General features: G+C 49.4%; 1 protein-coding gene, 1 long non-coding RNA gene and 1 other non-coding gene across 9 annotated transcripts; 1 reads left to right on the top strand and 2 right to left on the bottom strand.

Annotated features, from left to right (window-relative positions):
• LOC128780555 (uncharacterized) lies at window positions 1-6,820 on the bottom strand. The gene is made up of 3 exons (XR_008426481.1): window positions 5,323-6,820; window positions 3,919-4,046; window positions 1-258 (listed from the first exon to the last, which is right to left on the bottom strand). It is a non-coding gene; the product is annotated as an uncharacterized lncRNA (long non-coding RNA).
• On the bottom strand, window positions 3,730-3,811 carry TRNAS-CGA (transfer RNA serine (anticodon CGA)). The gene has a single exon. It is a non-coding gene; the product is annotated as a tRNA-Ser (tRNA).
• On the top strand, window positions 4,580-24,857 carry SMARCC2 (SWI/SNF related BAF chromatin remodeling complex subunit C2). Of its 7 annotated transcripts, none has more exons than XM_053921328.1 (30): window positions 4,580-4,793; window positions 6,835-6,954; window positions 7,565-7,650; window positions 8,097-8,178; window positions 8,278-8,370; window positions 9,227-9,296; window positions 9,525-9,594; window positions 10,344-10,419; window positions 10,591-10,722; window positions 10,828-10,943; window positions 11,304-11,428; window positions 12,401-12,460; window positions 12,618-12,655; window positions 12,910-13,040; window positions 13,325-13,396; window positions 15,910-16,023; window positions 16,421-16,574; window positions 17,234-17,326; window positions 17,613-17,732; window positions 17,822-17,884; window positions 18,204-18,462; window positions 18,688-18,849; window positions 19,124-19,188; window positions 19,408-19,543; window positions 19,623-19,789; window positions 20,179-20,313; window positions 21,307-21,667; window positions 22,531-22,614; window positions 22,891-22,956; window positions 23,489-24,857. In XM_053921328.1, the coding sequence occupies exons 1-30, from the start codon at window positions 4,683-4,685 to the stop codon at window positions 23,563-23,565; spliced, it is 3,438 nt and encodes a 1,145-aa protein (XP_053777303.1). In that variant the 5' UTR covers window positions 4,580-4,682; the 3' UTR covers window positions 23,566-24,857. The 7 variants fall into 7 exon arrangements, with proteins under 7 accessions (XP_053777303.1, XP_053777306.1, XP_053777302.1 ...); XM_053921331.2 differs by having other exon boundaries at window positions 4,585-4,793; window positions 17,616-17,732; XM_053921327.2 differs by having other exon boundaries at window positions 4,585-4,793; window positions 22,531-22,956.
• The last annotated feature ends 654 nt before the right edge of the window (window positions 24,858-25,511 follow it).

The following is a 25,511-nucleotide window of genomic DNA, read 5'->3' on the forward strand; positions in this document are numbered from 1 at the left end:
AATGAAGCTTTTGGTAGAATTCCACAAGAACAAGAAAACAAATGTTCTTTTCTTTTTGCAGCTAAGTTTATTTAAAAAATATACAGTTTGTACCCTGGCTGGTGTAGCTCGGTGGATTGAGTGCTGGTCTGCAAACCAAAAGGTTGCTGGTTTGATTCCCAGTCGGAGCACGTGTTACAGGCCAGGTCCCAGGCTGGGGATGTGAGAGGGGCAACTGATTGATATTTCTCTTGCACGTCAATGTTTCTCTCCCTCTCTCTAAAAATAAAACATATTTAAAAAATACAGGTTGTAAAAAATATATAGTTTGTAAAGTAAAACTTTATTTTGTTGATGAAACTGTTCTGAGACAGCGATTTTAAATTGGTGTGCCACAAGAATTTTTAAAAACACAACACTGGACTATTTAGACAGAGGTTTCTGTCCTCTTTTCCCTTAGACTGTCAAATGAGAAAATGACAACAGCGAACACAACAATAGCCATCCAGTGTGAATGAATCAGAATTCTACCTATTTTTTTTGTCAGATCAGCAAACAATGTATTTTTTGGTGTGCTGCAGAATTTTAGTAATTAGTTTATGTGTGCTATGAGATGAAAAAGGTTGAAAATTGCTGTTCTAAGAAAAAAATAAGAGTACAATGTCTCTGAAGCCCATTAAGAAATCAGTGGTTTCACACACAGCAAGCATTTCTACCACAGGGTATTAAAGATAGTATGGAGTTGGAGGCAGAAGGTATACATTTTATTCAAAAAATAAAAGGAAGTAGAAAACAACATGGTGGTCTGTGTCAGATGTAGTTTTGTTGGTTCTGAATTATTGAAGGTTTGATGCAGTGGAGTAGGGATTTGAACATGTTATGCAAGGGTTTTATGGAAGGTTCCATAAAAGATTGAAATGACTGGGATTGCAAGCCTAGGTGGAGAGGTTAACTTAAGGGCAGATAAGCAAGGCCAAATACTGAACCAGGAGAAACTAAAGAATGCCAGTGGGTATTTAAAGGTAAATTACTTTTTAAATATTTTATTTATTTTTAGAGAGAGGAGAAGGCGGGGAGAAAGAGGGAGAAAAACATCAATGTGTGGGTTGCCTCTCACATGGCCCACACTGGGGACCTGGCCTGAAACCCAGGCATGTGCCCTGACTGGGAATTGAGCCGGTAACCCTTTGGTTCGCAGCCCACGCTGAATCCACTGAGCTACACCACCCGGGGAACCAGTGGGTATTTAAAAAAAAAAAAAAGCCCTGGCTGGTTCGGTTCAGTTGACTGGGTGCTGGCCTGTGAACGGAAAGGTCTCCAGTTCAATTCCTCGGCAGTGCACATGCCTGGGTGCAGGCTAGGTCCCCCACTGGGGGCCTCCAAGAGGCAACAGATCAATATCTCTTGCACTGATGTTTCTTTCTCTCCCTCTCTTTCTCCCCTCCCCTCTCTCTAAAAATAAATTTTAAAAAATTTTTTTATAGCCCTGGTGGGTATAGCTCAGTGGACTGAACATGGGCCTGTGAACCAAAGGGTCACTGGGTTCAATTCCCAGTCAGGGCACATGCCCGGGTTGCAGGCCAGGTCCCCAGTAGGGGGCACACGAGAAGCATCCACACATTGATGTTTCTCTCCTTCTCTCTCTCCCCCTCCTTTCCCCTCTCTCTAAAAGTAAATAAAATATATTTTTAAAAATTTTTAAAGAAAGAATGCCAGTGGGTAGAATGTAATAATGTAAGAACGGTGGTGGGGAGCAGGGCTGATCATGCAAAGAAAGACAGGTTTGTTGAGATGGAAGGATGAAGGAATTGGGGGATTAGTGTGGGCTGTGGCGGTGGTAAAGAATTTGAAATTACCGTTCACCAGAATTCGAAGCCTTGACCTCTCACACCCGGAAGTTACAAGAGAAGCATTTGAGAGGGAAAGGCAGGATGTCCTAAGCACCAAACAACCTCTGTCAATTTCCCCTAAGTCCAGATCCTCCATTTCATAAACCATGGAGCTTTCTTCCTTTCACAACAAAGTTGTCGATTGCCCTCTGCTGGTCAACTTTGGTCTTGGTTCTCCAGATATTTATATCCGAGCATGCGCAAAATGGGATTCAGTAGGAAGCCCAGTACTGAGCCAATTAGATTGTATTACAGTATATATTTGATCACATCTATGTGTAAGACCAGTAGAGGAGATACAAATAAAATACACAGTCCTAGCTCCCAAGACGTTTATAATACAGTCTGACCGAAGATTAAAACACGTACACATAACTACTATAAAAAGCATCCATTTAGTCAACAAAATTATTTTTTTAATTGAGCAGCTCATATGTGCCAAGAGTTTATATTCTACAGGGGAAGAAAGACTTCACAAAATAAAATTAGGGTGTAGGACGTAGTAGGACACAGATGATTAGAGAAGACTTTCCAGGAGAACCAACATTTAAGTGAAGTCGGAGTATAAAGCGAGGATAAGGATGATTATTTCAGGCAGAGAACAGCATAAACATGGACAAATACTATACCAGGAATTAAAAGAATGCCAGTGAATGGAGGTAGGGAATACGGAAGAGTGGAGAGAAAAGAGACCAAAAGCAGCTATAGAAAGGTTTAAGGTCTCTGGTTACGTGTGCATGCTTTAGTGCAGTTGTACATATATTAACTCATGTAGTCCTCACAATTACCTCTATTTTCCAAATGAAGGCTCCAGCAAGTGGTGGGTCTAGTCTGCACTCAACCGTGAGAAAAGTGGACAGATTTGAGACACAGTGGGGAGGTGGGATAAATATATTTTTTTAAAAATTAACTTTCGCAGACATGTATCAAGAACCTCAAAGAGGAGTAAAAGGACGTGCAGCAAGGAAAGTGATCTTGGTGGGGGTGGGAAGTGCTGAGGGTGACCTTGGAAAGAACAACATGAGCAATAGTATGAAGGTGGGACACTCCAAAATTAAATGTGTAGAAAGCACTATGAATTACTTTTGAACCCTCTGTCTTCTGGGGATCCTTCCTAGAGAAGATAGTGTTGTGCAAGAAATGAAATACAAAAAGGACATCCTTCCCAAGGGTCCTAGCTATTCCCCACAATCAGAAATTGAGGGATAGGAAGAACTGGGTGAGGTGAGTACGGGTTAGAGAAGGATTAATTCCTAGCTTTGTTAATACAGGGAGAATTTAGACAGTACCTGGCACGTAATGAGCATTCAATAAAAAGTGATAGTCATCTTCCCACACTAGCTCCTGCTAGATCTGCAGCGTTTGTTTCAATAGGGTACTCCCCATAGACCTATGGTACTTGAGGTGCACCTCCTCGAGAAAATCCAAGTGAGAGAATGCCCTGTTTCCTGGACTTCGTTTGTAATCCTACCTACAAGACATGACTTCTGGTCATGAAATCCAGAGGTACTCTCTTTTCCTAGAAACTCCAGTTTCCACTCTTACAGTACAACAGGCATTCACATTCCCAAACAAGACTTAACCCTTCTTCAAATCCTATGCTACTCCCTCCCCAAATCGAGAAACACTGTCAAAGCTCTATTAGCAAACCTAAAGTTATAGAAGTCTGAAAGTGCCTTGTATTCTAGCAGCCGATAAGGTTGTGCATAATTAAGCTTCCGTGATCACCTCCATTCCCCCAAATCCAGGGGTGAGAACTCCCGGCTTGTATTTCCGAGACAGAAAGGTAAATGCATGAAAGGCACGTGAGAAAATAAGGGGTTCCCTTTAGGTGTTCTAAAGGAAGGGGGGAAAAAACGGACGTCACGAACAGGATTCGAACCTGTGCGGGGAAACCCCATTGGATTTCGAGTCCAACGCCTTAACCACTCGGCCACCGTGACTTCCAAAACTACGCTCCACTTTGCACTTACAGAAGGGGTCCGCATTTCAGGGAAGGCGGGCCCCAAACCGTGTACATACCCCGATACCCCACCCCCGGGCTCCTTACCTCTCTCCTATGCCATTGAAAGGAAGAGAGTTGGGTGGACCGGGAGACCTAGGGAGGGAGAGTCACCGGCTCGGCGAAGATTCGGGATCTCAAGGAGCGCAAAGCTATTTAGGAGGCGATGGCGGGGCCTGCAAAGGAAGCAGTTGGAGGGAAGGGGCTGGGTCCCGAGAGTGGCGGCTAGGGGACTCTTGGCACTAAGGAGTGAAAAAGGTGCTGGGACAAGGCGTTAGGGGTCAGGGAGACTCAGAAAGAGTTTAAAAGGGGAGCTCCTGGAGACGGATGACAGGAAGAAACATCTTGGGGAAAGGGATCTAGGACTCTTTGGGATTAGGGGCTCCAGGTATTAGAAATGGGCAAGGTGACGGCCACTGGAAGCTCGGGTCGCCTCAGGCGACGGGCGTCCCCTTGGTGTAGGATGGGGAGGTGCCAATTCCTCGGCTGAGAGGTGGGGGGGGGGGGTGCGGGGGAAGAGGCTTCGCGTCAGGTCAAGAGAGATCTCAGGGGAGAGGGCGCCCCCGCCAAGAAGCAGCCACTTCTCCAAGGCTCGCGCTGCCGCCTCCGGGGAGGCCGCCAGGTTCGGTCCCGCACCCCGAGCTCCACCGCCGCCGCGCTCGGCCGGCCGGCAGGGGGCGCTGCACCGGCCGGGGCCAGCCCAGGCGGCGGGAGGCGGCGGCCGCGGCAGCGGGAGGCGGGCGGAGGAGGCGGAGGAGGCGGGAGCTGAGCTGAGCGGGGCGGGCGGCGGCGGCGGGCCCGAGCCCGAGAAGATGGCGGTGCGGAAGAAGGACGGCGGCCCCAACGTGAAGTACTACGAGGCCGCGGACACAGTGACCCAGTTCGACAACGTGCGCCTCTGGCTCGGCAAGAACTACAAGAAGGTACGCGGGCAGGGCCGCGCGGGGACCGGGGGCGGGACAAAGGGACCGCGGCCCCGTAGCGCCCCGGGATCCCGCTCGCCCTCCGGCGGCCCGCGGCCCCTGGTGCAGCCCCCAGCGCGCCCTCCGGCCTGCGCCCCTCCCCCAGCCTCTTACCGCCCCCCCCCCCACCCCCGGCCTCGGATTCCAGCCTCCGCCCCCACTGCTGCGCCCTGTGCCCCGTGTTTTTCTCCACTGCCCCTGCGGGTCCCGGTGCCAGCAGCCCACCCTCTGCTAAGCCATCGCCTTTCGGGCTTTTTCGGGAGAGACGGCCGGGGTTGGACCGGGTGTCGATTGCCCGCCCCCCCCCAGCGTGCCCGCCACGGTGCCCGCCACAGTTCCCCACGGAGCCAGGTACAAGCAGGGCTGAGGCCTCCCTGGTGCTTTGTGTACGTTCAGAGAGAGATGATGGAGAAGACAGGAGGGTAAACAGCCATAGAACAGGCCCTTGGCTGCTTCATCAGCCTGAAAAAGGCCCCTACCCCGAGCTCACCTGTCTCTACCGCCTGTCCCCACCTCCAGCCTAGGGGCAGAGAAACCTCTTTGGGAGCCAGGATCTAGGAGGAGTTCTTGGTAGCGACTTCTTCTCAAACCATTCCTCAGCTTCACAATGTAGTCAGACCACCACCTGGCCTTCAGTTGCCCTGGGTTTGGGATTCAGAGTCTAGGCCACTCTATATTTCTAGCCCCCAACCCCATAACTGTTTATAATAAGGTACTGAACAAAGGGTTTAAGAAGCCTTACCTGTCTTTCCTACCGAACCTCTTCCTGGTAGAGTCTTTGTCTTTAGGCCTTGTTGAAAGGAACATCTAAACATATGGTTTTTCTCTGGAGATAGTCAGCTTCTCCACTCACTACCCCCCAGAGAGGGTTTGGTTCTCTCTCTGACTTGCCTTCACCTCTCCAGTTCTCCCTGCCCAGCTTTGCAGCCAGTCAGAAGTGTAAGGAGCGGTTTAGGAGAACGCCCCTCTGATCCTGGTATAATCCTGTTCCTGCTCAGGTCTCTGGGTTTCAGGATCCCCACAGACAGCTGCGGGGGGTCTGTGGCTTGACTCTACCCCAGCGTGAAGTTCTGGTTCCCAGGCTCCTACCTTTGACGTTTTGGAAGGGAGATCAATCTAGGGGCTTATAGTCTCTGGCTCTGGGGTGATTGACAGCCTGTGACCTGGTTCAGCTTTCCAGCTCTTTAGCTCTTTGTCATTTACCTTTTCCTTCACGGATCTCTTTACACCTCCCACTGAGAGGAGCACTCTTCTCTGTGATTAGGGTTGAGGAAACGGGTCAAAAGGTAAAGAGAAAGTTAGCCTCCTGGCTCAATTTAAAATTAGAACAGAAGGCAAGGATGCTAGGTAGCATAATATGGAAATGTTCAAGAATGCCCAGAGTTACTTGTCTCAGCTAGAGTTTCCTCAGAAAAGACAGACGTGGTCTTGCTCTTTTCCACCAGGCCATCAAAGAGCCTGGTCCCTCCCATCTAGGAGGGCCTGCGAAGATATCTGTGCCCCGTTCCTAGCAGAAGCAGAACGCACAAGCTCACTCTGTTTACCCTACCTCACGGCCTTGCGCCTTCTTAGTAAGCCACATTATAGGGGGAATCTTGGCCTTCCACAAAGTTACCCCAAGAACAACACTGTTGTCTCACTTAGAGCCTTAAAGGTATTCCTTCCATGGCCTGAACTGAATGAACCTTGAGAATTTTACAACCCTCTGGGTAGAGATCAGGGTCCTACAACTCCAATGTCAGGGTGTACCTGAGGAAGAGTAGGAATCCCCCTTGTCCTCAGCAGCCAGCACTGACATCTTGGGCTGGGGGCAGCAGAATTGCAACTTCCAGGTGAGAGGTGTAGAGGCCTCCCTTCTGCCATTTTCTTTATAGAAACTAGACACATGGGGGAAGAAAATACAATTTTCTCCGCCCCAGATGTTTCCAGAGCTCCTGGGGAAGAAATAGGGAAGAGGTAGACAATTTATCTGGGGTCTATTTTTTTCTTTCTATTTCCCCAGTATATACAAGCTGAACCTCCCACCAACAAGTCCCTGTCTAGCCTGGTTGTACAGTTGCTACAATTTCAGGAAGAAGTTTTTGGCAAACATGTCAGCAATGCACCGCTCACTAAACTGCCGGTGAGTGCAAAAGCAAGGAGGTAAATCCTCTAAACTTGAGAGGAAGCTATTTTGTTTTTTGTAAATTTCATAATTTTTGAGATTTGGGGTAATTTTTTTACCATCCCTACCTCTGGTCAGGGCATTGCTGCCTTGACCTAGTCCCCATTTACCATTCCCTTTGTCTTAGTAATACTTTGTGCAACAGGTTACTTCAGAGTGTGTGAGCTTGGTGCATGGTGGCACAGTTAAGAGGGTATGATATTTGGATTTGTACATGCTTGTGTTCAAATCCTGGTTCTGCCACTTGGTGTCTCTGTGACTTTGACAAGCAATTGAAACCTTTCGCGCCTTGGTTCCTTCACCTCTAAATGGGATTAATATACCTATGTTGTAGGGTTTCTGTAACGGTCAGTGAGGTAACCCAGTAAGTGCTTGGCACAGAGTAGTCTTTGTGAATGTCGGTTTCTTTTTCTCCCCTCTTCTAGGCCACTTGATGCAATGGCACAGGGGTTAAGAATTCCAGCCTTCAGAGGGAGATCACTGCAGCATGGGCTTTTGTGAAAGGATTGAATAACAAGAGAATTTAGGATTAACTCTTACATACTTCTTCCCTGTCTCAATTTTGTAGATCAAATGTTTCCTAGATTTCAAAGCAGGAGGCTCTCTGTGCCACATACTTGCAGCTGCCTACAAATTCAAGAGTGACCAGGGATGGTGAGATGCCCTCTCTTTATGCTTCTAACCTTTAGAGGGACTTTCGCTTTGCTGATTCCTTGGGGGTCTTTTTAGGGTGGCAGAGCTTAGGTAGATATTCTTATGAGTCTCTTACTTTGCTAGGTCAGTAGGCCTGACTCGCTAGGTCAGAAAAATGGCTGAGAGTCAGAGCCAAAATAGTCTTCAAAGTGAGTGAGTATGTGCGTGTGCGTCGGTGTGTAGATTGTAGAGGAAAAAGGATTCTTAGGCTGGCATCTCAAGCTTTGCTTTGTCCTTCAGACTAAATACACAGTGAGTTGAGATCATTGAACCCCAGAACCTAGGTGATTCTGGCAACAGCTGTGAGCAGGATTGCCTCCTAATTTCCCATGTTAAAAGCTCACATACCCTAACGTCATTCCCAGACCTGAGCTATGCTACTCACTAGATTATTGCCTCTTCACAAGGCGGCGTTACGACTTCCAGAATCCATCACGCATGGACCGCAATGTGGAAATGTTCATGACCATCGAGAAGTCCTTGGTTCAGGTACTAGTCAAGAATCTCCCCATCCATCTCCCTTCTCACAATAGGAATCCAGAACACCCCTCCCCTTGATCTCACTCCACCTATTTCTTCTCCCTACAGAATAATTGCCTGTCTCGACCAAACATTTTTCTGTGCCCAGAAATTGAACCCAAACTACTAGGCAAACTAAAGGACATTATCAAGAGACACCAGGTGAGTGGGTGGGTCGGGAGAGGTTTTTATAAACTCCGTGACTCTTTTCCTGATGTTTTCCGTTCAATATAAAGCCCTGGGGGGCCGTGTTTTCTACTGCAGAGGAGCCTCTACCCACCTAGAGGAATGACTAGACTTGCAGCCTTGAGCTACTCTTTCTCTGTCTCCTCCTCTCACTTCCCAGTCTTGACAGGTTTAGATCACTGTTCCTAGAGACTATGTTGGCCTGTGGGGAGAAACAAAACATCTACTTCCACTGAGCTAGACATTGCCCGATTTCAGAGAAATGAAATCTTTGCTCTTTGGAACTCTAGAATAACACACAGATGTCATTGCTGGAGATACACAGTCAACTTTACATTTCCCATGTGTAGATTGTTTATTCAGAGGGATCATCTGTAGAATCAAAAACAATTTTTAATTCTTTGACTTTTCTCCACTATTAGTACAATCTTAACTATTTCCCTCTGCCACTCAGCTGATGCATGCTTAATAGAGAGTGCAAACTAACTTTAATACCATTTTGAACCCTGGCTGGTGTGGCTCAGTGGATTGAGTGCCAGCCTGCAAACCAAAGGGTCACTGGTTCGATTCCCAGTCAGGGTACATGTCTGGGTTACAGGCAAGGTCCCTAGTAGGGGGCGTGCAAGAGGCAACCCCAGATTGATGTTTCTCTTCCTGTCTTTCTCCTTCCTTCCCCTCTGTCTAAAAGTAAATAAATAAAATCTAAAAAAAAAAAAACATTTTGAGCAAAATATGATTAGGAAGGCAGATCTGTAGTTAAATCTTACTTTATTTATACCCATGAATAATTTAGAGGGGACCATATTTACCCACTGCTTTTTGTGCCATCCAGGGAACGGTCACTGAAGATAAGAACAATGCTTCCCATGTTGTGTATCCTGTCCCAGGGAATCTGGAAGAAGGTGAGACCCGGCTTTTCCTGGCCACTGCAGTGAACGGCCTGGACTAGAAGGTGGAGGACTGCTGAGATCCCATGTGGTGCCTGGGCTTCTCTCTCCTTTCAACCCTAAATCCTCCTATCATCTTACGTTCCTATTTCCAGGTCCTCTGCTGCAACAGGAGTTGTATACAGAGTTACTTTTTTGTACCCCATTAGCTTATACCTCTCCCTGCTCTATCTCTATCCCCAGAGGAATGGGTACGACCAGTCATGAAGAGGGATAAGCAGGTTCTTCTGCACTGGGGCTATTACCCTGACAGGTGAGGATGGGATCCTGGGGCGGGCGTAAATACAAGAGCCAGACTGAGAAGCGCTAGACCATCTAGCAAAGCAACTAGGAGTGATTTGGGGAGGTATTGGGGGGGGGGTATTATTTTAGTTTTTACTTTATTATCTTTTGAGGTTATTTTTAGGTTTGTTAATTTGTTCTCCTCCCTCCTATTATGCTAATCCTCTGTCTTGGGGGAGGTTTATACTTACTGGACAAGGATTCAGCTAAAAAGATTGAGGCTTTATGTGTGAAATGGTTATCCCAGTATAATTTTTGATTAATAACTATTAGAAACAATCTAAATGTCTATTGGTGGGAAAATGTTTCAGCCAATTTGTATGTCTATGCAGCGGGCTGTTATGCAGGCTTTAAACTCATAGAAATAATGACAATTTATAGATGAATATTAACTGCAAAGATAGGATATAAAATAACTTTAGTGTCATTGCAGGTATTTAAAAACAAAATCATACAAGAAAAAGTAACTGGAAAAAACATATACTGAATGTCACGAGTAGTTGGGTTAGCATGATCCTTTTTATTTTTGAAATATTGTGTAATTGTTTTTATTACTTTATAATGCAAAGAATCCCAGTGGTAACTAGGAAAATAGTTATACCAAGAAAAGAACCCAACAACCTAATACTTTTTGTACTTGGAAAAGGTAAAAGGTTTGCGCTTTCCTTTTCCACAACTCTGTCTCATTGGTTCTGCTTTGTACTGAATTTCCCATGGCAGTTACGACACGTGGATCCCAGCCAGTGAAATCGAAGCTTCTGTGGAAGATGCTCCAACTCCTGAGAAACCCAGGAAGGTGAGCTTTTCTTGCCCCCCCCTTCCCGCCCTCCCCAAGAAGAATGCCAGTACCAGACCATTCTTGGAAGTGAAGCAGCAGCTTCTGTGCCCTGGGCTTTTCTGTTAAGGGCCCCCAGACAGAGCTGCAGCTCCTAGACCTCTCTGCAGCAAGTCTGCCGTTATACTTCAGGTTCATGCAAAGTGGATCCTGGACACAGACACCTTCAATGAATGGATGAATGAGGAAGACTACGAAGTCAATGATGATAAAGCCCCCGTCTCTCGCCGAAAGAAGATTTCAGCCAAGACATTGACAGATGAGGTCAAAATTCCTGTTCTTTCTTTCTTGAGGCCTTCGCATAAGTTTCAGAACAAGTCTTCGTGGGAGATGATTGGCTGACTTTCCTCCCAATTCTCCAACCTGCAGGTGAACAGCCCAGATTCAGATCGACGGGACAAAAAGGGGGGGAACTATAAGAAGAGGAAGCGCTCCCCCTCTCCTTCACCGACCCCAGAAGCTAAGAAGAAAAATGCTAAAAAAGGGTATGCCAGCCCCTAACCTGCCTCCAGCTTCACCGTTCTCTCCACACTGTGTTGAAGCAAAGGACAGATCCCTTCCCATAACCATCTGACCCTGTCCTACTGGTCTTCCGGGAGGAAAGATGAGAAGGACTTCTTCAGCTGCCCAGTTGTTCTGGTCCCAGCCACTAGGAAACTCAAAGAGAGCTTTATCTCCAAATTAAAGCCTTGGGCCACTTCCCATTACTCTGAGGAGATTGGTTAATGTTTTTGCTCAGTTCTGCCCTCGAGTTTCTCTCTTGCTTCCCTTCCCTTGAACTTCAACTTCCAGGGACTCCTTGTCCAAGGATGACTGGATTCTCTTTCACTCTCCTTCCTTCCCAGTCCCTCAACACCTTACACCAAGTCCAAGCGTGGCCACAGAGAAGAGGAGCAAGAAGACCTAACAAAGGACATGGATGAGCCCTCACCGGTCCCCAATGTAGAAGAGGTGACATTGCCCAAAACAGGTATGAGCCAGGCCTAGCTCCTGGGCCTGCCTCACCTGCCCCTACTCTGTCAAACCCCCTGAATGGGCTGACTCCCTAGCCAGCTCCAGGCCTAGATGGTCTTGCCATCACTGTGGATGGTCCTCCAGCTTCACATCTGTAACTGAGTTACAGCGTGCTTGGGCCTGACAGTAGTGGTCTCCATACTCCTTTTGATTTTGCCCCAGCGGGAAAATATATTTGAGCAGAAATTACGCACATGAACTGTTACACCACTATTTTATGAACATCATAACGCATCAAACATCTAAAAATGGGAAAATGTAAAGGATAAGGTTGGAAAACAAAGGAGAAGTTCTGATATTCTCGGCCTGTGTTCTAGCAGACCATCCTGTGTGTCTCACGTGAGAACCTCCTGTGGAGACCACTGCTCCTCAGTGCTGGTCGCAGTCAGTGTTCGTAGTCTAGCCCAGAACATTCCAGCACATTTCAGGGGCGGGGTAAAGAGGGCCACTGAGAGAGGAGTTCTGGCTCCCAGCCCCTAATCAGAACAGCTGTCCTCTCTGTCTGTGTTTTCTCCTGAGTTTTTGTATATGAGTTCAGTTGAGGAAAGTATCCTCTGCTTTCAAAAATGTTTGAGATCCAACCCCTCCTCTACAGAGTGATTGGGTCAGACTCTGTCTCAGTTATTCAGAACTACAAACACATAGATGCATATAAGGGCCTGTGGAAGACAAGAGTGATTTATGAATGTCTGTAGAGTAGAAGATGCTTCTCTATAGGAAAAAAGTTAAATGAATTTTGGGGTGGAGAAGGGGGGAAAGTGGCAAGTGAATTTCAGACTCTAAAGCGATTGCGACTGGAGGAAGTTACTACATTTTGTTATCAAATGGAGAAAGTTTTTGGAGAAAGTGAACTCTCTAGAACTTAAGAGACGAGAGGTAACGGCCTGATTTGTGCAGACCGTCTGATAAAATGACTCTCTTCTGGCAGTCAACACTAAGAAGGACTCGGAGTCAGCCCCAGTCAAAGGAGGCACCATGACTGACTTGGGTAAGGCGGGGGTCCTCGGGGGCAAGGCAGCCAGAGCCCCAGGGAGGGGAGGTCAGCCGCCATCCTCCCCCAACTTGCCAGGCCTTCTCAGAAAGTAGGACTCTTCTCAGCTCCTCAGGGGGCTTCAGCCTTCTGTCTTGGTGTCTCTGTCTTTCAGATGAACAGGAGGATGAAAGCATGGAGACCACGGGCAAGGTGGAGCCAGTTTAGAGAGGCCCTACCTCTCTATGTGATTCTGATTTGTGATTATAAAGTTCCTTCTGCCCAGACGTTTCCCACCCTAAGCTACTTCTACCTGTTGATCAGAACCAACGCTTTTCAAATTCTGGGGCCCATAACTGTTCATTCCCACACCCATCTTTAGTGCCCATGTTCCTGGGGCGTAGGAGAAGCAGGGGGCTGCTAGGGGCATGAGAATGCTGAGTGTCCAGCAGCCTCCATACTTGTAGGATGAGGATGAGAACAGTACGGGGAACAAGGGGGAGCAGACCAAGAACCCGGACCTGCACGAGGACAATGTGACGGAGCAGACCCACCACATCATCATCCCCAGCTATGCAGCCTGGTTTGACTATAATAGGTACTGCTGCTCCCACTTCTCACTAAACACTTCCCTCCCTGCCTGCTGGGGTCACCGTGTTGTTTCCCTTCCTGCCTCTCAATAAGTTTTTTCTTCCTCAGCCAGATAGACTGGGGCACACTTCAGTTTTAGGGGAGCCCTGGCAGGAAGTTCTCTCCAAGCGTCTTAATTCCCTACTGCTGTCTCCCAACTGTTTTCCTGCCCCACCTTCTAGGGTTTTCCTCCCTTTGGGGCTCCCATCTCTCCATTAGCGCCTTCTGAATTCCCTCTGGCTTCTGTTGCAGTGTTCATGCCATTGAGCGGAGGGCTCTCCCAGAGTTTTTCAACGGCAAGAACAAGTCCAAGACTCCAGAAATGTAAGCAAACCTCAGCTCATGAGTCTCTTTCTCCCCCTGTCCCCATTCACTCTCTGATCCAGCAACATCCAGTTTAGCAAACATTTCTTGAGCTCCTTCCATGAGCCGGGCCGGTGTGCAAGGCTTACCAGGATGTGATCTCCGCCCCCAGGCAGCCCTAGCCCAGCACTGTGGCTGAGGTAGCCTGCCCTCCAGGATTTGCCCAGTGGCCATACAAGCATGTGCCTCTGTGACAAACAAGTACCTGCTCCAGCTCCTCCATTTGTTTTAACAGGGTACAGAACCTTTCGATCCATAATTACTGATGTTATCCAAAATGCAGGTATCCTTAGCAAAAGTGATAGCTTTGACTAAAATGTAAGTGACTATCATCAGGCCGGTTATTGAAAGTAGGTTTTAATTGAAAAAACAGGAAAATCTGTTAAGACCCAAGTCTGTGAGTTAAGGGGTGGAGAGGGCTCTCTGGAGAGAAGCGTCAGGTACAGTGAAGGCTTGGGGCTCAGAAGTCTTCCTCTCCTTCAGGGCGTTGCTCCAGGCCAACCCTGCCTGGCTCTGGATGAGACTCGGCAGTCTGCCCTAATTGGGGGTGCTCCAGGATCAGTGTCACGATGAGATGGGGAGACTGCTGAGCCGAGGTTCCCTGGGAACCCCGCGGGCTTGCTTCCCAGCTGTTCCTCAGCTTCCCCTCTCCGGGGCCGTCTTCCCTTCCTATGACGTTTCTTTGCCCATAGTTTGGTGTGCTTCTCTCCTCCTCCTCTTCCTGGGGAAGCAGTGTGTGCATGAAGAAGCCTTGCTCTCGCTAGAGAGGAGGAAGTGAACAGGGGATGGGGATTCAGCATGATTTGCAGGCAGGGTTGGAACTAGAACTGTTCCACACTTGGCACTCTTTTTTTTTTTTTTAATAGTTGTATGTTTTATTTTTTGATCTGGAGATAAATCAAATTCACCAGGAAGAGAGATTGTAGATTTTTTTTTTAATTTTAATTTTTTATTGTTATTCAATTACAGTTGTGTGGCTTTTCTCCCCATCCCTCCACCCCACCCCATAGATCTTTTTTAAATCCTCATCTGAGGCCATGCATACTGATGTGAGAGAGAGAGAACGCTGACGTGAGAGAGAAAAATTGATCAGTTGTCTCTCATACATACCCGACCAGGGACCGAACCGACGACCTTTCGGTTTAAAGCACGATACCCTGCCCCACTGAGCCCTACCAGCCAGGGCAGAATCATATGTTCTTAGGTCTGGAAGATAGCTGATAAGCTGCATAGCACCAACCACGTTAAAAACTAAAAAACTTGAGGTCTGTCAGGATGCTGTGACTGGCAAAGAAAGGGCACAAAGCTGTTTTCTGGTGGCATCTGGTGGGTTTGAAACCGTGTTTCCTCACTTACACTTTGCGCTCTTGGTATAAAATAGTAAGTGATGAGAATTGCCCACATTTTTTGAGAGCTTACTGTCTCCTGGGCACTATCCTAAGTGTCCTCCGTACATTGACTAGTTCTCCACATCATCTTTACGAGAAAGTCCTATTATTGTCATCAGTTTACTGATGAGAAAACTGAGGTACAGAGGGGTTAAGTTATTTGCTTAAGGTCACACAGCTAGTAAGTAGTAAAACCAGGATCTGAATCCTTCAGTCTGGAACATGGTTTCAAACTTTATACTATACCACACAACAGCTACAATTTTTTGAGTTTTTACAATGTGCCTGGCACTGTGCTAGATCTTCACCGGCTTTCTAATCCTCACAGACACTCCATTTTATAGTTGAGGTAACTGAGAGGCAAAAATTTAAGTAACTTGCCTTAGGCCCTGCTGGTAGAACTGGGATTCGAACTTAGATCTTTCCATGTTCAAAACATATTCTTTGCCCTAGTCGGTGTGGCTCAGAGTGTCATCCTGTAACCAAAGGGTTGTGGGTTCGATTCCCAGTCAGGGCACTTATCTATCTAGGTTGTGGGTTCCATCCTTGGTCTGGGCGTGTGTGATCCCCGGTTCAGGCCCATCCTGGAGGCAACCAATCAATGCTCCTTTCTCACATCGATGTTTCTCCCTCTCCCTTCCTCACTTCCTTCTCTTTCTAAAAGCAAAGGAAAAATGTCCTCAGGCAAGGGTAAAAAGAAACAAAAACAAATACTTTCTTTGTACCATGTCATGCTGACTGGTTGGGTACATGGGTGCAGACATCTCTATAATATCTGCATTTGGAACTAAGGGCCCCCCTTTTTTTTTTTAACATTTTGATTCTCTATTTAAAAGTTGGGTGAGTCATCCCTAAATACAGCCAAGGACAAAATTCACTTAACTAAAAACCCCATCAAGGAGAACGTCAGCAGTGTTCGAACCCCTGGCCTCTGGCACACAGTAAACCCACATTGTTTGTTGAGTCAAATGACCCCCTTTTCTTCGTCACCCAGAAGGAGCCATTAGCTCCTTTATTGTTTTTCCTCCCTTTTAGCCCTTAATAGACATTTATTTTTCTACCTCATTTTTCCTCTCTCCTTCTAAGCTACCTGGCCTATCGAAACTTCATGATTGACACCTACCGCCTGAACCCCCAAGAGTATCTCACCTCCACCGCCTGCCGCAGGAACCTGGCGGGCGATGTCTGCGCCATCATGAGGTGGGCTTTGCAGCTGAGCGAAGGGGATCTGTCAGGATGTCTGCCCACAGATCTCTCTTGGCAGAAATAGGGATGCCAGCAAGGAACATGGGGGAACGAGCAGGAAAAAACACCTCTAAAGAAAGGTGAAGTTCAGGTTCGGGGTATGCGTGACTTGAGGGGATGGCAGTGGCACTTTGCGGTGTGGAAGAAAGGAGAGAGAGCAGGCCTGTGGTTGAAGGATTTTGGTTCGATTTTACTGGCTGTCCAGGAGGAGATGAAATTTCCCAAGAAGTAGAATGAGCAGAGAAAAGAAGGCTGGGGAGAGGGAGCTTTAGGCTCCCACTTCTGCCCTCAGCTCTCCTCCTCACGCACCTTTCTGGTTGTTCTGGGACCCTGTCTCTCTCTCTCTTCACAGGGTCCATGCCTTCCTAGAACAGTGGGGTCTCATTAACTACCAGGTGGATGCTGAGAGTCGACCAACCCCCATGGGGCCTCCACCCACTTCTCACTTCCATGTCTTGGCGGACACGCCCTCAGGGCTAGTTCCTCTGCAGCCCAAGACCCCACAGGTAGGGTGAGGGGCTGTGGGGACAGGGTGGGGGCAGGTAAAATTGGGCTTCTTTGGACTTTTCTTTTTCTGGATTTTTAGGGTATGGTTCAGAAGTGTTTTGAGGCTTCCTTTTCTGTAGGATGCAAAGGGTGACAGGAATCAGCCCCAGGTGGTTAGCAACCTCTCAGGCTCTGTACCTCAGACGGCGGGGACTTGCTGAGGCAGAAGAGATGTTCCTTGTCCTCTAGGAGCAGACAAACTAATGTAGGGGATGGAACAGATGGAGAAAATGGCTGCAAATTCAGTTGCATGAAATTTTTTACCTTTGTCATGTTTCCAACCTTTTTTCATTTTCTTCTCATAGTTATTATCACTTCCATTTTTCCACTTCCATTTCATAAGTTACAAGAATTGAGAGGAGAAAGGTTATGTGGCTTGCCCAAGGTCACTGAGTACTAAATCTAGGATTAGAACCTAATTGTCCAGCTCCTAAGAGAATCTGTAAAGATATTTGTGAACACAAATGGCCATCATGCCAATTACAGATCTAATTAGTCACTAAAGGAACATGCAACAGTGGCATGAGTGCGGGCCGCCCAGCATTTGGTCTTGAGGCCTCTAGGGCCTTGGCCCGGTGTTCCCTGCCCAGCCTCCATGACGTCAAGCTCTGTCCCCCAGGGCCGCCAGGTTGATGCTGATACCAAGGCTGGGCGCAAGGGCAAAGAGCTGGAGGACCTGGTGCCAGAGACCGCTAAGGGCAAGCCAGAGCTGGTAGGTGGGGTGTAGACCCTGCTGGGCTTATTTGCCCCTTTATTGGGGGGCCCCTGCCTGGGAAGAAGAGACTTGAGAGCAGAGGAGCTACAGCAGTGAGGGAGGAAGTCCCGCCCAGGGGTGTCAAGGCTTTGGGAAGGAAGCTCCTTTTGTCTCTTCTCTCTGTCTCTCTGTCTCTCTGTCTCTGTCTCTATCTCTATCTCTATCTCTTTCTCTGTCTCTCTCTCTCTCTCCCTGGCTCCTAGTTGTCATTTGTACTCACCTCTTTCTTTCCCTCAACAAATAGCAGACCTCTGCTTCCCAACAAATGCTGAACTTCCCTGACAAAGGCAAAGAGAAACCAGCAGACATGCAGAACTTTGGGCTACGCACAGACATGTACACAAAGAAGAACGTCCCCTCCAAGGTACAGAGGTGTGGGGTGACTTGCGGCCCGAGGGCCTTCACTGCTCAGAGGTTACAGGCTCCTCTGACCCGCCTGTGTTTCCCTTGCAGAGCAAAGCTGCGGCCAGTGCCACTCGAGAGTGGACAGAACAGGAGACCCTGCTACTCCTGGAGGTAACTGGGGCAAAGAAAAGAGTGGTCTACACACACAGAAGTGGCCGGGGTACCAGGCGCACTCGTGGATGGGACGAGCATGATCTCGCCCTCAGCCGCTCTCCTCCCCGAAGTCTGTCACACCTGGCCCAGGGAACAGCTCCAGGCCAGAGATCTGGGCTGTTGTCTTAACTCCACATCCTTTCTTAGTGCTGTTTGGAAGGTCCCCTTGAATACCACAAACAGAGCTGTGAAGCCAGCTGCCCTTAGTTAAGCTGGGAGCTGACCTTCAAGGAAAGGGGCTAAGGAAGCCAAGTTGCATCCCCACTGCCACCCCCAGGCGCTGGAAATGTACAAAGACGACTGGAATAAAGTATCAGAGCATGTGGGGAGCCGCACACAGGACGAGTGCATCTTGCATTTTCTCCGTCTTCCCATCGAAGACCCGTACCTGGAAGACTCAGAGGCCTCTCTGGGTCCACTGGCCTACCAGCCCATCCCCTTCAGTCAGTCAGGCAACCCTGTGATGAGCACTGTTGCCTTCCTGGCCTCTGTCGTCGATCCTCGAGTCGCCTCTGCTGCTGCGAAGTCGGCTCTAGGTAATGTGGAGGGGTCCTGGCCTCTTGGTTTGCGTCTGAAGAACTGATTCCTCAGACCTTGAGACCCTGTCAGCTTGGCTGCCCTACTGGCCTTTCTTCTGCTGGCATCTGCTCAGGCACCGGGCTAGCTCCATGCCTGTCTGGACGAAGAGGTGGGCTTTCCCTGGGGTAGTGGAACTGCCCACCTGCCCCCACTCCCAGCTTCGTCCTCTCTGGATCTTACAGAGGAGTTCTCCAAAATGAAGGAAGAGGTACCCACAGCCTTGGTGGAAGCCCACGTTCGGAAGGTGGAAGAAGCAGCCAAAGTGACAGGCAAGGCAGACCCCGCCTTCGGTTTGGAAAGTAGCGGTATTGCCGGAACCACCTCTGATGAGCCTGAACGGATTGGTAAGGCTGGCAGGTTCCCAGACTCCTCCCCGCCCACCCAGAGTCTGAGCCACCTGGTCTCCTCTGCTGTCCCTGCCTAGGTTGGCCTCAGCGTATGATGAATGGAAAATTGGTGGGGTTTTTATTTTCCCCAGGACTTTACCTTCAGGACTATGGCTCCCTATTTATTGGTCCTATCCCTGAGATTTTGGCTAGGAAAAGGGGCTATGGGAAAAGTATCATAGAGACAGACTCTGTATCAGCCATTTCCCATTTCCTCTTCCCCTGGGCCCAGAGGAGAGCGGGACTGATGAGACGCGGGCAGAGGGCCAGGCCACAGAAGAGAAGAAGGAGCCCAAGGTACAGCAGGGTTGACCTGGGCGAGGAGGGTAGAGGGGCAGGCATGGCGCTATGGTGATGGGGAGCTGGCCAGTCCAGCTCAGACAGGCGAGGGCTGGGCTTCTCCTGGGGCCAGACCACCTCCCAAGTAGGAGGTGTAAATGTATTTCCCAGTCCGGACCCTTTGTGTGAGAACCCATCACCCTGACATCCTATACTCTTCTTTCCCGGGGACTCCAGGAACCCCGAGAAGGAGTGGGAGCTGTAGAGGAAGAAGCGAAGGAGAAGACCAGTGAGGCTCCCAAAAAGGATGAAGAGAAAGGGAAAGAAGGTGACAGCGAGAAGGAGTCAGAGAAGAGTGATGGGGACCCCATAGGTGAGCCTCCCAGCCTGGTGGCTGAAGTCCAGGAGACAGTGGGGAGGCTGTGGGACTAACAACCCTGTTCCTGGCCCAGTTGACCCTGAGAAGGAGAAGGAACCAAAGGAGGGGCAGGAGGAAGTGCTGAAGGAAGTGGTGGAGTCGGAGGGGGAAAGGAAGACCAAGGTGGAGAGGGATATCGGTGAGGGCAATCTCTCCACCGCTGCCGCCGCCGCGCTGGCTGCCGCTGCCGTGAAAGCCAAGGTGAGGGCCAGAGACCCAGAGGTTTCAAGAAGGTGATCCCTCCTTCCCTGATCTCACTTTATCTGGAGGAAATCCTTCCTTGCTCGTCCCTTAAATATGGCTGGCCGTTTCCTTTTTCTTCTGATTCTAAGGGGGAGAGTTGGTCATCGCTGCTCTTAAGGTTTTTTAAGCTTTTACCACCCTTTGATTATTTGACTTTCTCTAATTCTTTGGCACACTTTATTTTTCTTCATGTTCTTTTAAAAATATCAAGCCTGTGTTACTCTGTGGGTTGTGACCACAGCAAGTTCTTTCTTAAAACCTGCCAGCCTCCACCCTACCTTTCTCTGCCCTGGAGTGTCTTCCCCTGGGTCTTCCTACTGACGTGTCTTCCACGCCCCCTTCCCTAGCACTTGGCTGCCGTTGAGGAGAGGAAGATCAAGTCCCTGGTGGCCCTGCTGGTGGAGACTCAGATGAAGAAGTTGGAGATCAAACTGCGGCACTTTGAGGAGCTGGAGACGATCATGGACCGGGAGCGAGAAGCAGTGAGTAATGTCCCTGAGGGGTCGCAGAGCTCATAGAGTCCCACCTTGATGCTGAGCTGTGCCCTAGTTGAGGGCGGGGCAGCAGGGAGTGGGGGCAGCGAGCAGCAGAGCAGAGAGCTTGAGACCGACAGGTTTTCAAAGCAGAGTGGAGCAGCCCAAGCCAGGACAGGAGGAGCCAGCCCCAGGCAGTTAAGGACAAATGGCCCACAGGTGAAGCCTGGAGGCTGAGACCCCATGGAACGTCAGCTCCTCCATGGGGCAGGGATCCTAGTTCATTTTTGATGGCTGTATCTCAGGTCCTTGAATAGTGCTTGGCCCATAGTAGACTCTCAATAAGTATTTGTTGAGTGATTAACAGGTTTAAGGCATGATGAGAGGGGAGAGGCTTCAGGTCCAGGAGATGAACTTGTAAAGGGGTTGGGATGGACAAGGTATGGACCACTTTGAAAAGCTGTAAAAAGAAATAGAAGACAGGGCTCCTTTCCTCAGAGAACTTACAGTTTCATTAGAGTATGGAGACGTCAAAAAACAGTTAATGTTTAAAGCATCTGACAAATTGAAATTAATAAGAGATTTCAAATCAAGTATATAAATCCTGAGGATAGTAGAATAAAGGCCCCAAACTCAGAGGTTAGTGAGTTGTTCTGGGATGGCTCCCTAAGAATGGCAGTGAGTTTTTAGCCAGTTTTTAAGGAAGAAAGGAACGTGCACTGACAAGAGGACTGGAAGGGTTGTCCAATTAATGACAACTACAAAACTTTGGAGCTGAAATGAGCATGGGCCACCCCCAGATTAAGTCCATTGCAATGAGAGGCCATATGGGCAGCCAGAAGATGGGAAGGGGGGAAGAACACGCCCAAGTGTGTAATTTAGGCTTGATGTGGAGAACCTTCAGAATGAGAGCTTGGGTTTGTCTGAAGACAAAAGCAGGGGGCAAGGTGTTTGCCTTTGCATCTGCTGAACACCGGTAACAGTCTCACTTGGTGCTGGCAGCTGGAGTATCAGAGGCAGCAGCTCCTGGCTGACAGGCAAGCCTTCCACATGGAGCAGCTGAAGTATGCGGAGATGAGGGCTCGGCAGCAGCACTTCCAGCAAATGCACCAACAGCAGCAGCAGCCACCACCAGCCCTGCCCCCAGGCTCCCAGCCTATCCCACCTACAGGCGCTGCTGGGCCACCCACGGTCCATGGCTTGGCTATGGCTCCGGCCTCTGTGGCCCCTGCCCCTCCTGGCAGTGGGGCCCCTCCTGGAAGCTTGGGCCCCACTGAACAGATTGGGCCACAGCAGCAGCAACCAGCTGGAGCCCCGCAGCCAGGGGCAGTCCCACCAGGGGTACCACCCCCTGGACCCCATGGTAAGTGATGGGTTCTTGAACTCTTGCTGACTAGAGGGATCCAGGTGAATGTTCCAGGTCCCCCTCAAAGGGGATCCATGATCGGGCTGGAGATAGAATTGGCCTGTTTCTACTGAGGGACCAGGCTCTTCTATATCCCTAAGCTGGCAGGGATATAAACTGGTCTTCGCAATTTCGCTCCAAGGATTTACCACTAATTCTAGGGTCAGGGAAAGGGAAGGAGGTGCCTAGGAGTGGCTAGATTACCTTCAATATAAGAGTGAGTTGACATGGCCAATTCCTTAACACCATGTCCAGTCTGCATTCACACAGTCCAAGTGTGCTTGCTATACAATCTGTCACAACTTGTGTCTGGAGCCCGACAGGGTCCGTTGTAGTTGGTGAATGCTTCTTAAATGTTAAAAACCACAGGTTCTCTCCCAGCTCTTGCAGTGTTGTTGAAGAAACCAGTTAGTTCTGTACATAGTTTCCCTGTCAGAATTCCTCTTTCCCAGTGTGTCCTGGGAAGTGATTTTTAGATCTAGGGGCTAAGCTTTATAGCTTTATTTTAGATATTAGACTGACTGATTCCTCGGATGGATGAATGAATAATGTAATTTAGGCGACAATTTTAGAGCAGGTCGGAAGAGTGCTCCTGTTAAATGTGAAGCAGTAGTAGCAGCATTAACTGCTGAGAGGGTCAGTGAAAGGGAGCGGCCTTAGAGTCAATTGCTGAGGTTCAGGGTTCAGAGAAGCCTGGTTTGGGTGTAGGTAGGAAACAAATACCAAAGAATTTGCACAGAAAATAAATAAAAATAAAAAATGAGTTGATAAATGAGATTTTTCTACCTCTAACCTTCTTGATCTCTCCTCTTTATTCCCAGGCCCCTCACCGTTCCCCAACCAACAAACTCCTCCCTCAATGATGCCAGGGGCAGTGCCAGGCAGCGGGCACCCAGGCGTGGCGGGTAATGCTCCTTTGGGTTTGCCTTTCGGCATGCCGCCTCCTCCTCCTCCTGCTCCATCCATCATCCCATTTGGTAGTCTAGCCGACTCCATCAGTATTAACCTCCCCCCTCCTCCTAACCTGCATGGGCATCACCACCATCTCCCGTTCGCCCCGGGCACTCTCCCCCCACCTAACTTGCCTGTGTCCATGGCGAACCCTCTACATCCTAACCTGCCGGCGACCACCACCATGCCATCTTCCTTGCCTCTTGGGCCGGGGCTCGGATCCGCCGCAGCCCAGAGCCCTGCCATTGTGGCAGCTGTTCAGGGCAACCTCCTGCCCAGTGCCAGCCCACTGCCAGGTGAGAAGGGTCCTGGAGGGGAGATGGGTGAGGGAGAGGGGTACACTTGGAGGGATGGAGGGCAGGTGGGGAAGGGCTCAGGCACTGTTTGAGCGCTCTGATAAGATTAGCGTACACAAGGGTGGGCCTCTCTGGCTGTCCTCCACCATTTCCCAGCCTGGCAGCTGCCACCTCTGGGATGACGTTGGGGCCTTTCACTGTGGGTCATGGAGGAGTCCTGTGGCACAGAGCATCTCAGTTGTAAACTTGAAAAACAGCTACCCGATTGCATGATGACTGGCATCCCCTTTGCTTGTCCCCGTCACACTCCAGTGCCCCATTCAGAGAGTTTCGTTGTGGGCAGAAGGATGATTTGGGGTCTGTCAGCTTTCCCAGTGTGAGGTGGGAGAGGGTGTTGAGAAAAGGAGGTTGTACGTTGTGGGTGCCTCATTCATCTGCCCACCCATCGCATGCCAGTTCAGTTCCGTTTGTCCGTGGTGGCCTGGAGCCCTCTCTCCTTGCTCTAGCTGATTCACCTTCCCTTTCTTCGCAGACCCAGGCACCCCCCTGCCTCCAGACCCCACAGCCCCGAGCCCAGGCACGGTCACCCCTGTGCCACCTCCACAATGAGGAGCAAGCCAGACATCTCTCTCCCTCATCCCCCATGGAGATCAAGGTTCCAGGAACAGCCCTCCCCCCACCACTGGGACCCTTCTCCCGCCTGGAGAGTTCGTCACTACGTAAGGAAAGCTATTCCTGTCCCTCCAAAGCCCCAACCATGCCTGTCAGGGGCGTGCATTTTTATATCGGATTATTCAAGGACTTCTGTTTAAAAGATCTTTCTAATGTCTGGGAGAGAGGATAGGATTGAGGGTGCTGCCCTCAGAGGAAGGGCTGGGGGAAGGTGTTTATACAAGGTTCTAATAACCACTTCTAAGGGTATACCCCCTCAAAACTACTGCATTTTTTATGGATAAAAAAAAAATTCAGTCCTTTTAAAGGAAATAGATTTTTTTTAAATACATTGGAACTCCCTCCACCTGCAAAAAAACCCAACTTTTACATCTCTTTGGAGGATGCAGGTGACAGTTTCAGGGAAGGGGAGTCAACATCCTGGAGAGAGCTCCGGGGGTAGGATAGCGCGCAGAACCTGTCCCCTCCAGCCCCTCGTTAGTGACTAAGTCAACTCAGAACCCCCTCGGCCGCCCCACGCCCAGTTTATTCCTACTACTAATCTGCTGCTTCCTCAGTGTTGGTGTTTTTAGGCCACCCCAGCTCAGCCAATGACCCCTTTCCCTCTCAATGTCTGTTTTGTGTTTTTAAGTCACCGACGTAGTTGATGTCAGTGTATGTGTATTTGGTGGGGAAACATTTTTTGGGATCCCTTTGGTAGGTAATAGAGGATGACAGGGCACTCGGGGCTCTTCTTCCTTCCTGGGCTTTATCAGGGGCTCCTAGGAGACATAGAGAGGGCAGCTAGAAGAGAATGGAACGTTGTAAAAACCTGAACTTTTAAAAAAGCACTTAAGCACCTCCTTCTTATGACTCAGTGGATCATCCCCATAACCTCTTCCCTTCTCCACCAAGGCCACCAGAACCTTGACTGGTAGCTAGGGGTTCCTGGGATTTGGAGACCATGGGGGTGGGGGTGCTCAACCTAGGGTAGTACTGACCCCCGCTTGCAGCTCAGCTCCCCAGATTCCAGTGCCTCACAGACCAGCTCCCCCCTCTTCATCCTTGATGTGAAGGCAAATGTGATTCCAGGCTCTCCGTCAGTTCCCAGTCCCCCCACCAGGCCTTTGTCCCTCATGTGCCCGTGTTTCTTTTCTTCTGCGTCTTGGCACCTTCCTTCTGTTCAAAAGTTTTCTGTAAATTTTCTCTTCTTTCTTTCTTTTTCTTTTTTATAAATTAATTTGCTTTCAGTTTTATCTTGTGGATGCCTTCTGTGTTCTCTGACCTGTGGCTGTCAGGTGGGGGGTTGGGCTGGGGGGCATCATGCCTGGGGTTCCTCCCTGGGGCCGGAGCTCCGCCCAGACACTGGCGGCACTGGCCCTGGTGCAGGGGCTGGGCAGAGGCTCCACCTGCCCTAAAAATAGCTGTTGAAGGCTTGGAAGGACATCCTCACAACCTGGAGATTTTGTATATTTATCCTTTCAGAAGTAGTGGCTTCATGTCTTCCCTTATTAGATGGGGAGAAGGCAAGCACCTTACCCACTTCTGTTATGATTGGCCCCCAGCTCTGAGCCGTGGGTGACAGGCTCAGGCAGTGCTGATGTGGCCTGGCTTTAGCTCCAATAAATAGTCTCCAGGCCTCCCCCACAAAAGGCCTGCAGTGCTTGGGAAGATGAGGGCTGGGACTAAGGAGCTGGAGGGCTAGGCGAGGACTCGGCCTGACGTGTGCTGGGATAAGGATGGCCAGCCTTGGTCCTGCAGAAGTTCATGACTTTCCTCATCCCCCAAGGGGTGGCCTTTGTAACATCAATGAATGGGGTCAGCATGACCTCAGTGAGGCAAAGGTGGCTCCTACAAGGCCTTTTCCCAGCTTTCCCTAACCCCCTGGTCCATCGACCCCAAGC

Source organism: Desmodus rotundus, chromosome 3, assembly GCF_022682495.2.
Source record: "Desmodus rotundus isolate HL8 chromosome 3, HLdesRot8A.1, whole genome shotgun sequence".
Taxonomy (NCBI): Eukaryota; Metazoa; Chordata; class Mammalia; order Chiroptera; family Phyllostomidae; genus Desmodus; species Desmodus rotundus.